General features: G+C 43.4%; 1 protein-coding gene across 6 annotated transcripts in view; it reads left to right on the plus strand.

Moving 5' to 3' along the window:
* The first annotated feature begins 425 nt into the window (after nt 1-425).
* The window catches only part of ccdc85cb (coiled-coil domain containing 85C, b), a 47,386-nt gene continuing 32,460 nt past the window's right edge, over nt 426-15,351 (plus strand). For 4 of the 6 annotated variants that reach the window (XM_044170078.1, XM_044170079.1, XM_044170080.1 and 1 more), the window contains exon 1: nt 438-1,914. In XM_044170078.1, coding sequence (XP_044026013.1) covers nt 1,197-1,914 — 718 coding nt within the window. In that variant the 5' untranslated portion in view covers nt 438-1,196. Of the gene's footprint in view, nt 1,915-15,351 lie in introns of all 6 variants that reach the window. The other 2 variants (XM_044170077.1, XM_044170076.1) reach the window with 2 other exon arrangements.

The following is a 15,351-nucleotide window of genomic DNA, read 5'->3' on the forward strand; positions in this document are numbered from 1 at the left end:
AGGAGTTTGTTTTCATATTTTTTTATATTTAAGATGAGTTTTTTTAAGTGGTGGTTTTGTAGTCGGAGGCTGATGTCAATAGGCTGGGTTAAAGTCATTTTTCATTTTGAAATAATTAGTAATTGGGCCAATTATACAACAGCTTTTTTGCTTAAAAATCAACAAAAAATCAGCTAGCTTTTACTAATAGAAGTCAAACAGTTAAAGTTTAGAAATATTAAAAGCTAAATATACCACACAAAAAGCTTCAATATATGCATGTTTATTAATGTAATAACATATTTGTAAAAATAGGTGTTCTAAGCTATAGTCTAGTGCTCTTTTATTATGTTAAATTAACAATATGTTTTTCTCAGCCCTGAACGGCTCTTACTGTTCCTTTAAGAGGGCTGAGCCTGGGCCTCGTGACGCTTCACCGCACTCCTCATCTACCTGCTGCCCACTCCTCTCCCACGTCGTGATTGGCCGTCTTGGCAGAAATCCTCTTGAATGATTTCAAACCGGAGTGTGTGGACACGCAGGAGGAGGAGGAGGGGGTCTACCGCTAATTCCGAGCTGGCAGAGTGGAAGGGCTCAAATCCTCCGTCCGCCAACACACCACCTCAGCAAAGCGGCTTATCCGAGGAGCATTGTTGACGGTAAAACGCGTTCAGGAGTGCACCGCCGGTAAAAACAAAAGTGGGCTTTTAGAGGTGTCGTGTTTACGCGAATTATCGCCTTTTAAGTCAAATTTGCCTTTAGTTAATATTAAAATACCAATTTGTTGCGTTTTCTGTTTACCTTCCTTTGAATGGAGCGATGTCCAGCGGAGACGGCGCACATTGCGATGGGACGCGGTATGTTGTGCTGACAGGACTCGGCTCCGGGGACCAGGACCTGATTGAAAATAACTGGTAATCGATTAAAAACCATGTGTTGTCGTTTATGACGGAATGTGAGTATCAGCAGATTCATAAAGGATTTTCCTTTAAAAGATTAGTGAGGGCATTCAGTTCATGCACGGGTTGCCATAGCATCACATTAATATTTTCCTTTTCATGATCCTGCTGAAGAGGAGGGCATAACGATTTTTTCACATTTTGGACAATGTATTCCTTTTTTAACACAATTCCGCAACTGAGGCTTGGTTAAATGACTTTTGACAGTTAATTTCAAGTCACCGTTTAAACGAACTGAGACTCACAGCCAAGACAGCCATGGCTAAAAATCCGTCCGAGGGACCGAAGGATGAACTGAGCCGGCTGACGGACGAGGATCTGCTGCGGTGCAGCAAAGAGGAGTTGGTCCGGAGATTAAGGAGGGCTGACAGCGAGAAAATGAACTTGATGATCGACCATGGCAACATGATGAAAGACATCAATCGGCGGCTGCAGGTGCACCTGCACGAAATCCGGAGTCTGAAGGAGATCAACCAGAAGCTGCAGGACGACAACCATGAGCTCCGGGAGCTCTGCTGCTTCCTGGACGATGACCGGCAGAAGGGCAAGAAGCTGTCCCGAGAGTGGCAGCGCTTTGGCCGGTACACTGCCAGTGCCATGTGGAAGGAGGTGGGTACCTACATGATGAAGCTGAAGGAGCTAGAGGCCAACCAGGACACCGTGCTGAGGGAGAACTCTGAGCTGAAGGAGATCATCCTCATGCTGGATGAGGAGAGGAACGGAGCAGGGTCCAGGAGCTCCATAGACAGTCAGTCCAGTTTAACCAACCTGAACGGTGGCACCGGCACCATCAGGGATGTTGGAGACGGGAGTAGCACGTCCAGCACTGGTAGTGCTGGTAGCCCCGACCACCACAATCACAACCACATACACAAGCCCACCTCAGAGAACAGTAAGATAGGCCCCACCATGAGGAGGTCCATGGATGACCTGTCAGCACCGCACCATCACAGGAGCATCCCCAATGGACTTAATGGTGAGTACACACACTCCCTCCACCTGTGGAAACACACCTGGCTGTCTTAAGCCGCATGCAGACTTCACACAGGCCCCACAAGTTGCACATCCTAGAGTCCAACCAATCAAACCAGAGATTAGTTCCAAAATAAAAGCTTTTTGGCCCTGTGCACTTACATTAAACATTGATGAATTGGCCCTTTTTTGATTTGATTTTATCTTTGAAGTTACTCTCATGGGTTGGGATGGATGGCCAAAAGTTATCCCTGACTTAAAAGATCCCCAGACAAGGGACACAAGTTGTTGCCCTTTTGAGGCCTCTTGAAATTATAGTTGATTTCTCACAGAGTTCAACCTCACATCTTACATTGTGAGGTTGAGCTCTCAAAAGACACGTACGCCACTGGCCTATTACATCTGTATTCCTGTTTCTTGGGTTCATTGCTCATGGATAATACAGGCAGGATGTGTTGCGTAGTTACCATGTGCATGTGATTGCACTGACAACATATGCTGATCAAAATTGCTGTGAAGGATAAAGCTGGGGGGTCTTGGCTTAACCTCACTGTAAAGTCCTGATTGGGGTGATTATAACACACACACGCACGCACACACACACATATGCACACGCAGCATCCTTAAGTGGCCTTTTCAGTCCCACACTACCCCATCATGTCAATCTGCACTGATTTAGGTCACTGCACTTGTGGTCCTCAAGGAAGAGGACAAATAGCTTTTAGAGGGGGCTGAAGCAAATTGATGTTGCTGATTATCATTATTGTCTTTGGTTGTGGAAGAGCACTCATGTCTGCTTAGTGCCCGTTTGAAATGCATGGCATGGGACCAGAAATCAATGTCCCTGTTCTAAGACCTAAATACACGGCTGAAAGCTTCGAGCCGGGATGAAAATGCCCTGATGGAACGGGAGGACACTAAGCCTCGTTTAGCTAGCACATGGGCTGATAACTCGCCATGATCTGTTTGGCGAGGGAATAAATTCTGTTTCATGGGGAAACAAATCCCCATTCAGTTGAAACTTTATATATTTATTTTATTTTACCGTGATTAACAAGGGCAGGGCAGCAGCAGCACGTAGAAGCTCAAAGCAAGCAGCTTCAAATCAGATCACATAGGTCACATGTTATTCATCTGACATTCCTGGAATTGTGGACTGTGTGAACCGTGAAGGTAACAAATACAAAAGGATGGAAGCATGCATGAGAGAGAGCTCAGGGAGCCCTTAATCCGGAAACACATACACTCACACACAATTTTGGGCGGTGTTTGGCTGTCATTACGTAACATCGATATTGTGTCTGCAGCGGCCCAGCACCTCTCTAAGCCGCTGTTTCGCTAGATGTGTGTGACATTGTGTGCCCCTGAGGTTCTGGCTCAATGTGTTCATCATTGTCAATGACATACAGACACACACACACACACATGCGAGAGAAGGTTTATTATTTCATTGTTAAAACCAATGCATTGGTAATGAGACTGATGCTACCTAGTCCTAAACAAAGCTGAGCATCACAGATCTTTCTGGCTTTTACATAAACAACTCCATGCGGAAAGAAACAGAGCTACTATTGACTACTGTTGTGGTGTGAAATAACCCAAGATGGCAATCGATTAAAAACAACAACAAAGCAATACTACATTGATCCCTATCTACTATTACACACAAGTTGGATGGCTGTACCCAGGAGCATTCAGATGAAACACCTCTCAATGAATAAATCTCAAAAACCTGCTTGAATAGAAAATTTAATTGCCTGCAGGTCGACACTAGCTTCAACAGGCCTGACTAGTAAGAAAATGGTTTTCTTAACCGGGACAGATTTACTCAATTGGCTGCTTGAAATCCGAGTGGAGTGACCATGTTGTGAGGTCAGATCTGGCCACGGTGTGAGGTCTGCAGAGTGACTTTATTTAATGCTGTCCAAATGCCAGTGGCTCCCCTGGGCATTTAGGAGACAAGCTTGAGGATTGGCGCTCAAGTGGTAAATGAACAGCATCTGTCCGGTGGCCAGACACACATACAGATGGGAAGAAGAGGAGGAGGAGGATGAAAGCGTTTGGTGTCCTGTCCAACCGACCAGTTGTTTCAGCTAGAGGCTTGTGTTTCATATCTTTTCAGTCATTTTTTACATTCTTTCATCGTTTTGGTAAATCTCAAAGTCCATCTCTTCAGAGGCAAAAGAGGCACTGGAGAGAGGAGTGTATGAAAGGGGGGCCCAGCAAAGAGCCCTCAGTGGGTCTTGGGGGGGTTGGGGGGAGTGGCTGAACTGGGGTAAGGGGTTGGCTGCAAAGCCTGGGGGTGGAGTGGTGGGTTGACTGTAGGAGGGCATATTGAGCTCAAAGGAGGTTGGGTTTCGGAGACATCCTGCTGTCTTCTTAATTGAATTTCTTGTGCGTAGACATGGCTGACAACCCCCCCCCCCCCTTCTTTGGTGATACAGGCAACACACACAGACGCGCATTCTGTGTGTGTGCATGTTTACTTGGACAGTGTGTGCGGTGTAGTGTGTGAGGAGTAGCGAAGGCTTCTGTTCTCAAGAAATAAAAAAGAAACAACAGCAGGGGCTACATTGAGTACCACTGTGTTTCATAACCAATAATAGTGACTTCTATTTCCAGACTAATCAACGTCTGCATTCGCTTTTGGTGGTCTGGAACCCAATTCCAGTCAAAGACCGCCTGAAATATGATGCTGTCACAGAGAGCTTGCATTAGGCTCCCCTATAGTGCCATACAGACTGAGCATAGTTGTGTGAGATTGAGACAAAGTGGCCAAGCGAGAGCAGCAAAGTGCTGCCTTGACATTGTCCAGATGAACTGATAAAGATCCTCTCTGCAATAATGCTTGTTGACCTTTAACAGACCCTCACACATTCTTCTGGCCTTTTAGCTGCCAAATGGCTTTAAAGGAACAATGTTTCTAACTCAGCAGATAAAGTGACTCCAAACAAGCCAAAGAGCGAGGTTTCTCTGACACAGAAAGGAGGAATTATCCGACCCCAGGCTGACGTAAACATATTTTGCTACTTTTACTGCAGTTGATGGGACAGTATAGCAGCTTATGTTGTGCAGAGGACTATATTTTTCATTAAAAGCGTTAGAAAGTGGTCCATGTCTATAATGTCACCAATATGATTGACTTGCAGTTTGAACCCGTCAACGTATAAGAAACTGATGCCATTTGGCTGCCGTACCCTTGGTGATGTGAGTAAGGTGCCATGGACTGACACATGTAAACTAATGCAAGGAAATAAAACATGCAATAAATAAAACATTGATTTAGTAAATGGGTTTTAGTCCTGCTGTGCAGGGACAACTGGGGCTAGTTCTAGCACATTTATGCAGCCACAGTGGCTTTATCCTTCACTTTCACACTGACTGTTTGTTTTTCCACGTGTGCCAGAGGCCAGTGAGATGTTCAATCAGGCCCGACTGCTGGAGACGGCACGCTAAAATAGTGGACCTTCATTACTGAAAAAAGTTAACAGTAGCCTCTCCCTCTCCTCCTTTAAACCATAACTAAAGGCTTGGTCATACTAGCATTTAAAACGGGCAAATTTAGCAGTGAAATCAATTTGATTTCGCGGGGGTAAAATAAATCTGTGTGAATTTTTTCACGTTGAGCTCGACATTGGTGAACTTTGAGTCGCTAATTCATGCTGTTGACCAATAGCAAGCTGTCAGTGCTAACATTTGAGGGAACAGAAAGCTACGGAGTCGAAAATGGAAGAAGCTATTGTAGCTTATTAACTGTGTTGCACCATCTATTTTTATTTAACCTCCTCTGTTGCAGGACAAACTGCTCCACAAAAGAGGCATGGTTTGCAGACAGTTGCAAGACAGTAGTATGAATGCGTCTTATGATAAACTGAATTTATTGTCCCTAACTGACAGTTAGCAAGCTCTTTTGCTTGCAGAAATTTGTTTCCCTCTTCAATAAAATTGTTTATGGAATAAAATGCAATGGTGCACAACCCTGAGAGCAAAACGCTAAGAGGCGAGTAAACAGCACAGTACAGAGAAAATAGAAAGAAGGTCAGCGAGCTATTGTGACTGGCTAATGCCACAAATTTGTTGTGAGCAGTTTCGTGTAGGAGCTATTTTTACTGATAGTTCCTACATGAAACTGCTCACAACAAGGTATGTGGACTATCTTGAGTAACCGGGTGATGATTTCTGGAAAGAGACATTGCTGTTGAGTTGTTCAAATGTATTGTTTTTTTGTTTTGTTTTTTTTTGGCGCTTTGAGCATCACAAGCCGAGTGCCATATAGTCCCATTATATTCCAAAAATGCAGACTTCTCTACGGCCGATATCTCCAAAACTCGGCAACTCACACCAAAACAATCCAGATGGATAAACAGCACTACAGTTAAGAGGGAAAATATGTATTTTTGATTTTGGGGTGAACTGTCCCTTTAATACTTTGCAGACCTCATTACCATGAGTCTGTCAGTCCACTGCGTGTGGCTCTCAGAAACCAGTCGGATAGGTTAGTGATTCACTGGAGATTAAGACCTGTAAAAGCTTCAGCAGAATGCAGTTATTTGAATTTGATTTATGTTGTTCTTGCACTGGCCTCCTACATTTTTTCTCTCGAGTAAATTGTGATGTTCCTAAGAAGCTTTCCTATGTTTAATCTACTGTGTTGAGTCACCCTGTAAACCCACTGTATACCCACTTTGGCTAAGATTAGGTTCAAATTAGTCCTAATTAACTCACTGAGAAGTCATAAAATTCCGTGTTTAAACTGGGGTCTTAAATACCTGGCCTTTCTATGTGTGTCTTAATATATGAGGTGCCACAGTGAGTGTGAACTCTTCACCCTTCTAATTTAGAGGCTTTTCTCTCTCTGTGTCTGGCTCTCTTTTCAGTTTCCTTTTCTTTTACCCTTGGGGAGTGACGTGACCTAAAAACCAGCCCTCCCAGTTGGCCACCAGTGTGTGTGCGTGTGTGTGTGTGTGTGTGTGTTTTATCACACTAACGCAAATGAGTCAGTGCCTTGATATTCACATTCATGTGTGACTGAAGCATTTGGTCGTTTTCCCTCTGAGGTGAATTATCAATAAGCTTTAAAAGTGAGATCACACATTTCTTACAGTCTTTAATTGAAGATCTATTGGGGTCACTTTTTATGAGAAAGAATCAAAGTCCCTGTTTACTTTTTTTTGAATCACTGCAAAATCTCCGTAGCTAGTTTAATTTCTTCAAAGAACCAGTCAGGCCTTCGATCACTCTTGTGTTTTTCTTAAATAAACATCAATCAATCACAGCCTGCTAAGTGAGCCTTGGCGTTTCTCTGTGTGAGCTCCTTTTCTGGTTTCAAAGGAAACCGGAGGATCAACAACACAATAGTGTTTTCCTCTCAGCCGTGGTTTCAAGTCATTGTGTGACATGTCTGGGGGGCCGAAAAAAGGGCGTCTAAGCAGGAATAGGATGTTTCTGTCACTGATATCCTGTTTGTCCACACTCTGATTCATGTTTCTGTGTTCCAAGGCGCTGATTTGGTTTCTTGTAGCCTCACCCAAATGGTTACATTTGTACTTTTCTCATAAAGGGCATAATCAAAACTTAAAAAAAAAGGAAGAACAAGAGCTACTCTTGGTGACTAAACTGAAATTACATCTCTAAGATTATTATGATTGTGAAAATTAATAGGATCGCATTAGGTCATGTTAAAACATGCAGTAGCCCTTTTTGATACCTACTATTCCAAAAAGAAATACTGACAGATAACTTGCTTCATTGTTTAGTTTTGTAGTTTGCAAATTACTCCCAGAGACATATTGAATTGGAAATTTTCTTTCCTCGGAGCACAGCACGGGCTCTACTTGCTCTCTCTGGCTTGCGTTTCCCAGCACCCTGTCTGCCTGTGTGAGGCCTGGTCGGCTGATAACACAGATAATGGAGTAGAAAAACACACACATGGATACGCACAGGAGAGATTGAAAGAGCCACAGGGGGAACTCTCAGCTGTGTACTGTTAGTGAAAAGCCAGCCTGTCAGGATGTCCCACATTCCTGGATAAACAAAAGAGGAAGTGGGTCTCTCCTCTTAGTGACACAGCAGGAATGAGACTGCATGGAAAGAGGAACTGCAAGATGGAAAACGAAAGAAAGCGTGCGTCTCTAGGTCGCTTTTTTTGAACTTCTACCTCCCCGTGTTTCCTTACCTGCCAGACTTCACTTCACCAGTCTTTCCCTCTCCCTCCATCTGCATCCATCTCTCTCTCTCTCGATTCCTGTGAAACTGCTGTCTGATCCTCTGTCCGTTCATTCCTATCAACGCAGCACCCAACAGACAGAATGAGGTTATAGAGCCAGCATGAGCCTTGCACACACACACACGGACTCCCTGTAAGATCTAATGCTAAAGCCTGTATGTTTTATGTATGTGTGGTCGTCACTGACATCTTCAACTCATACCTACCAAAACAATATGTTATCTTACAAATATGAAGGCAATTTCAGCCACTTATCCCAGCCTTCCTCTCTCTGTGTCTCCCTCTCAGTCTATACTGATCTAAATGCATGTCCTTCCTTTCTGATCATTGGGCAGTGGGCTGCTGGAAGGGCTGGGTTGCTCAGTCGCCTAGGCAACAACAATGATCAGTGGGGCGAGTGGACGGCGCCCACGCCTAGCCTCAGAGTCACTGAAGCGGAGGGAAGTAAGGGGGATGGGGATAGGTTTGGGCATGGTTGGCCTCCATGCTGGTTGACCCATGCAAAATGATGCCAGCCAGAGCGAGGTCAGCTGTGTGTGTGTGTGTGTTTTCACTTGCTGTTTCCAAGTAACTTACTCATAAAGGACAAACAGGGCGTGGTCCGAGTTACACACTCATTTTTAAGCTATTTGTAACCGGCTTTGCTATCAGATATGGAAACCTCACTTGAGCATGGGTTATATATGAAGCAGATAATTGTACCTGGTCTGAATGGCCGGGGTTTTCCAATATGGAATACCCAGCTAGTTGAAATGTACTAAAATACAGAACTAAAAAATCTAAATCAGAGTTCAAAATCTCCGTCTAAACCAAATTGTCTTTCTTTTTTGTGAAACAATGTCTGTGTGTGTGTGTGTGTGTGTGTGTGTGAGAGAGAGAGAGAGAGAGAGAGTAAGTTTATATGCTTTTTTTTTTTTAATTTTGGCATGGTCATGTCATCAAAAAGTGAAGTGTGTGAAGTCCATAAAGTGACTCACTAGCTGGCAAACTGGAGACAGTTGACTGCTACATCCCCCATCAAAATACACACATCCATGGAGACACACCCAAGTGTCCATGTATGAACCTGCCAGGATTCACCCAAAATGGATTTTAAAGATGGATACATATAGATATAATGTAAAATAACAGACCCACTCTAATTAGCATTAAACTGAATATGCTTTGCTCCTGTGCAGTACAAATCTGGGTATGCATCTCTTATAATGTTGAGAAATAACATATTTAACTTACACATATTTCCTAACCAAATAGTATAGTGGCTAATTTGAAATAAACTCTCCTCTACAAGCTGGGTTGTAAAGTGCTTGTTCTCCACTGTAGAAGGATTTATCAAAGGTACCGTCCCTCGCTTGTCCTCTGTCCCATTGTCAGCCTGTCCTTAACCAACTAAAGTTGATTTTAATGACCGGTACTGCAACCCTAGCAAGACCCACATTGATCTGTGTTGTATGTCAGATCTAAACAACTGATTTAAGATGCAAACGAGAGACAGAGGAGGGGAGTTCGAATGAGTACACAGTGACAAAAACCCATCTGGGGTTGCACCATAAACTCACCATCAGCAATTCGATTCTGTCTATGCAACACACCCAGTGACCTTCGACAGTGGAACAGTCCCAGGTTACCAAAAGTCAGCAACTCCTAGACAGAACACCTCTTCATCAGCTCCTTTCGAGGCCTGGGAGGAACAAGGCGTTCATCTGGATTTTCTGCCTGTCAGCTCTTTGCTTTTGGTTGCTGTGACATCGGAGACTTGAGTCAGCAGATTTCTTCACCTTGCTTGCATTTAGATAGCGCTGTCACCTCAGTCCAACATGTAGTTTAACAGTTATAGATTTTCTCTGGTGGTTAAAATGTGGGCATGGGGCCACTTTTGGTGGGTTCCACATGGAATGGCTCATTAGTTTTCAAGTTGAGAGACATAATTCCTCATCTGGAATTTGTGCAATAGCTGACTGGAAAATCTGTTGCGCTGTTGCAATAATGAAATATTGAAGCACTTGATTGGTTGCTTAGATGATATCAACTTCACAGCATAGTTGGGACTTACCATAACTGGAGCGCATGCAAAAAAAAAAAAAAAAAAGTGAAACTGGCGGTGAGCCCTCTAGATGGATGAGATAATGTGGAGTTTTGACGGTCGGCTGAAGCATCTGGAATGAATTGTACAGTCTCAACACTGTTGCTCCATCCTCAGGAAGTTATTTGGGATGGTTTTAGGTAACCTTGCTCTGCTAATTTCCTCTTGCAGGTCAGTTTTAAGTGCCAAGACTGGACTGCGTCACCTGGGGAAACATGTATCTGTTTTGGTTTCGGATGGACCTTGAGACAGACATTTCTCTTGACTCGTTCCTGTCACTTAGTTGAAACATTTGGATGACAAGTGATCAGTCAAAGGGGATTATGTGTGTGTTTGTGTGTGATGAATGCAGAAATGAGATGCTTTATTTTCTAAACATGTAAAGAATGAACTGATTTGGGAACATATGAGTGATATTTTGTGTAACTGCCCTCCTCCTCTCCAATAATACACCCCCCCAATTAAGGCCACTGTGGCCAGTGTAGCCTATTGTTATCCACATAATCTTACAAAGAAGGTGGAAAAAGTAGTTTCCTATCTGTCCCTCTGAACTTTAAGAAGACTTGGTGGGGGCCTTACATGAAGTATCTCTTTACATAGCAAAATAAGGAAGCAGCTACACAGTTCATGAAAGAAAAGGTGAGTTAACATTTGTTCCAAGTATCTGGACAGTTTCTTCAAAAATGGGATGATGTTTTGCTTTTACCAGATAATAGCTTCCTTTGCCACTAGCCACGCTAGTGTTATCGCCCTAGGGATGGCAATGTCAGTTATTCATCAGTCCACCTCTTTGTTCCAGACTGAAATATCTACATAGCAACTATTAACAACTATTGGATGGATTGCCATGAAATTTGGCCTTTAAGTTGACATTACTGGTCCCCGGAGGATGAATCCTTATGACTTTGGCGATCCCCGACTGACCTCAACCAAGAGATCGGCTGACTGCCTTCAGTACCAAATGAAAAACTTGAAAAAGGCTTTGATTAGAGCTGCGATAATGATCTGTATAAAGATGAAGCAAACGCTAGAGCAGCCACACCAGTCCCATAAATAACTAAATGTATTCACAAATGTTTTAACACTCATTCCCCAGGTGTCTCCTGCTGGGTACAAAACCTTTCACCTTGTGCTTTATTAGGTAAAATATTTAAAGAGGAAATTTGACAGCTGAAAAGTTGGTGAGTCACATGGGGAAGGTCAGAGGCCAGCTTAGAAATCTCTGCTGTGAATACATCATCAGTATTCCCCTGCACATTAAATATTTATTTAAAAATGATTCATCTGTTTTTATCAGAGTCCCAGTCGTGCTGCTCATGACAAATACTCGCCGACAATCTGATGGCTGTTGAAATTCCATCAGAAACGTATTAAGACCACCCCACTTAACTGGGCTTGGCCTCAGATTATAAGGGCTGATCAAAGTCGTTATTCATTCGACTCCACTGATGTGGCTGTCACAATCATAAAGCGCTTAGGTGAAAGCTGATCATATGAAAATGCTGGCTCACAGAAAGGGAGTTTGTCTGACTAAATCGATGACTGGCAGCCTTGATGGATGAGAGGGAGAGGTACAAGTACAAATGCATTTTATCCTTTCATCTATTTGCATTTATTTGACATTCATGGCATTGGAGGATATCTGTGCTGGTATTAATGTTCGTGGAACAACCATCAGGGATGGCCACATGATTATCTGAAACTCTGGAGTTGTTCCTGGGTCTCCCTCCGATCCTCTTTAACGCCACCAGAGTTAGCTCTGGGTTCAGCAGATGTACAGCTAATGTCTGATCACACACAGGCTGCTTGGCCACAGTGTTTGATCTTAAAAGGGGATGTAGTGGAGGTTGATTAGATGGAGAATAAAATGAAAGTGGGGATAGGGGGACTTTGGTTTAGGAGTGTTTTGATGGAGGATCGAGGGAAGAGATGGCAGCCTCTCTTGTTTCTGTTGCAGTCGGTTTCTGTCAGGACGGCCATTATGACTTCCTACGGAGTTGGTAGGTGTCATATGAGGCAAATGGAGCCAGTTATTCATCACGCAGCATATTTCATACTCTTCTCACTCACATGCTGAGAGGAGATGACACTTCTGACAGTCAATTATAGGCGGCCCGTTTCTCCTCTCCAGTGCTGTGGCCTCTTCAGTTACGATCTCACACTGCTCCACTCCTCTGCTGCTGTTTTTGGGAGAGTTCAGCATCAGCACATTTTGAATCAGGCGTTAGCTTGCAAGGCAGCAAAGGTTGGTGAACACTAGAAGTGTTACTATAAGCAGATCGTAATAAGAGTATGGCTGCTTTAAAACATAAGTTGAATTAAATGCATTATGATATGATAATCAGAATGTTCAAATATTACAGGGAGGGGGTGATACTTGCGATTGATGGAAATGGCGCTGCAGCCGTGACATTTTCAGTGATGTCTGGGTGAGGTTAGACTGATGAGTGAACTCAGTGAGCCCACCCACGCGTCGCCTCACATACACACACAACTGCACAGAAAAATCTCTGAAATCTTACCCATTTCTTTGATGATTCCACTTTGACATGTGGCCGTGTCTGTAGCTATCATCACTATTTTTGATCTCAATCTGCAATATATTAATTGAGTAACAAAGCCAGCCAAGATGGGTTTCCAGTGATGTTTTACAGTGTGTTACCTCCTATGTATCTTCTCTGTCTTGCTCGCTCTCCTCTCAGTCAACAAAAGATGTAAGGGGATTAAACCATTGATGTTGTAGCTCTGCCGTGGCTCTCTGAAACATGGCAGAGGGTTTGGAGGGGAGGGCTTCTCCGTTAAAAGGATTTATAGAGTGGGATCCAGTGCTGTATCTCTGCCCACCACTCTTTTAAATACATGGCACGTAGCCCTGCGTATGATATGCACTGTATGAACCGAGGCACCCTTTAGAAGACATAACGGTGTTAAATGGCATGCGCACTTGATAAAAGTGCCCTTATTAGGGTGCAACAGGGTGTCCTAACAGGAAGTAGAAGGATAAATGTAGGGATGGGGTGAAAGTGTCTCCTAGGGGGTTGTTGAGGAGAACCTCTAAAAGAAAGATGCAAGGTTGAAGATGCAGGAGCAACAGAGGACACTGCAGAGCAAGCGGCTTCTCCTTTTGCTTGTTGCTAGGATACTATGCCCTTTTATTCAGTATTATGGGGTGTCCTTTACCGCGCTTTCTCAACACAGTGGCGCCTCCTTTAGCCCTGTGGCTTTCTACTGTACATCTCTCCCCCTGCTTTTGACAAATTCAAGTTTTATTCTTCTAAACAAGTTGAATCTTATTACGGAGGAACACATCTAGAGCCATGGATTTTCTTTTCTGACGGAAAAATGTGGACCTGTAGGGCCTTCCTGTAGTCAGCACATGTACAACAAACAAAAACAGTAGGCATTACATGAAAAAGGATGAAGAGGCAGCCTGTTGCCATGTGCTACCGGTTAGTAATTCTCGAGACCCATGCTACATATAGTGCAGTATTTATACTACATGGAACAAGATGAAAGGTACAGTGTGAGCAGTTTCCATGCAATAGTTAATAATTGACCGTTGGATGAGGGAATAGTATCATAAAAGCCGCCAAGTAGAATGAAGCATGGAACCAATTCCTATTGTGTTGGTGATGGTATTTACCACAGTCATGGCAGCGAGGTTCACCAAATGGGTGGAAAGGCTGACGGAGGAGGTTTTCAAGGAGCCCACATTAGTGGTTGTCAGCCGATGTGGGCCGCAGAGAGGGGGGAATCTGGACAAATGAGGAGAGTTGAGAAAAATGTGGCAAAGGAGGAGGTGGGATGAGGAGAAATGGATGATGTTTTGGGTTATGGAGGGTTTGGGAAGGAGACACGAGGAGGGAAGAAGAGAGGAGAGAGAAATAGGAGAACATGAAAGGTGATGCAAAGGTGAAAATAGCCGAGATGGGGCAAAAAGAGAAGGAGGAGGAGCAGGTGAGAGGGCAGAAAAAAAGAAGAGCCTATAAAAGAGGAGACGATTAAGATGGAAAGGAAGATGCCACTCATCGGAGGCACAGCTGGAAATTGGCCATCCCTGAAACCTCAGCTGCTGCCGCTGAGAGGTTAGGTGAAAAAAACCCTTAAAAAACGACAAAAAAGACTGAAAGGCCAGAAATATCACTGCACCTGCAGAGCGCTGAAAAATGCACACTACTGAGCACGAGATGAAGACTTGCAGCCGACTTTTCATACTTTTTATTCTCAGAGAAGTAAATATTTCAACAGAGGAATCCGTTTTATCTCCACTCACACAGCTGCTATCGCTGTGCTTTACATTTTGACTTATAAAAAAAGGCTTGCAAGGTATGTTTTTTTTGTAGCCTTTTGGCTACACAAATAATTTATAAAGAGTTTTTTACTCAAATAACTGATTCCTGATACTTTCATCTATCAGATACTGGAAACCAGGGAACTCAAATGTTTTCTAGGAATGCAGGGAATTAATATTGTTGTCAGTACTGACAATTTGGCTCTGCTTTATACGTGATACATTGTAATAGTACAAGTACATAGGCAGACATACTGAATACTCCCTCTCCACATTCCAGTCGGCAGCCTAATTCAACAAACGCAGTGCTATGCAAATCTCTGTTGTAGCTGTGCTTTTATACACTTTCATATTACCGTCAGTGTGTTTCATAACTCATCCAACTTGGAGCGTTTCCAGCTGCCTAAATGCTTTGCTATCAACACATATCTCAGTGGTGGTCTGAAGTTGACTTATTTACAGTTTTGCTATGAGTTATGGATTTCAGTTTGAGATATTGAATGTAAAATTGTGATTATTGCAAGGCTGCAGATGTTAATGGCTCTTGGCTGGGAACTTGAAATTTCTGGGGAATGAGAAGAGCATGCTGACAGGAACTTAAGATAAAAGGTAAAGTGAGCGTAGCGTATTCTCATTGTCGTAATAAAAACAGTGAGTTGGTTATGTAAGTCAGGTGTCGGCCTGTGAACATGCCCTGTTGAACTGCCTCATGGGATTCCACATGTGGAAAGAAAAAATGTGAGATGAACTCGAGTTCATGTTCCACAAGGCGAAGAGAGAGAAACGGGACATTGTTGTCTTATTTACACATATCAGTTCATGGAGCAGTATTGAAAAAGTA

This window comes from Siniperca chuatsi, linkage group LG16 (genome assembly GCF_020085105.1).
Source record: "Siniperca chuatsi isolate FFG_IHB_CAS linkage group LG16, ASM2008510v1, whole genome shotgun sequence".
NCBI classification, from domain to species: Eukaryota; Metazoa; Chordata; class Actinopteri; order Centrarchiformes; family Sinipercidae; genus Siniperca; species Siniperca chuatsi.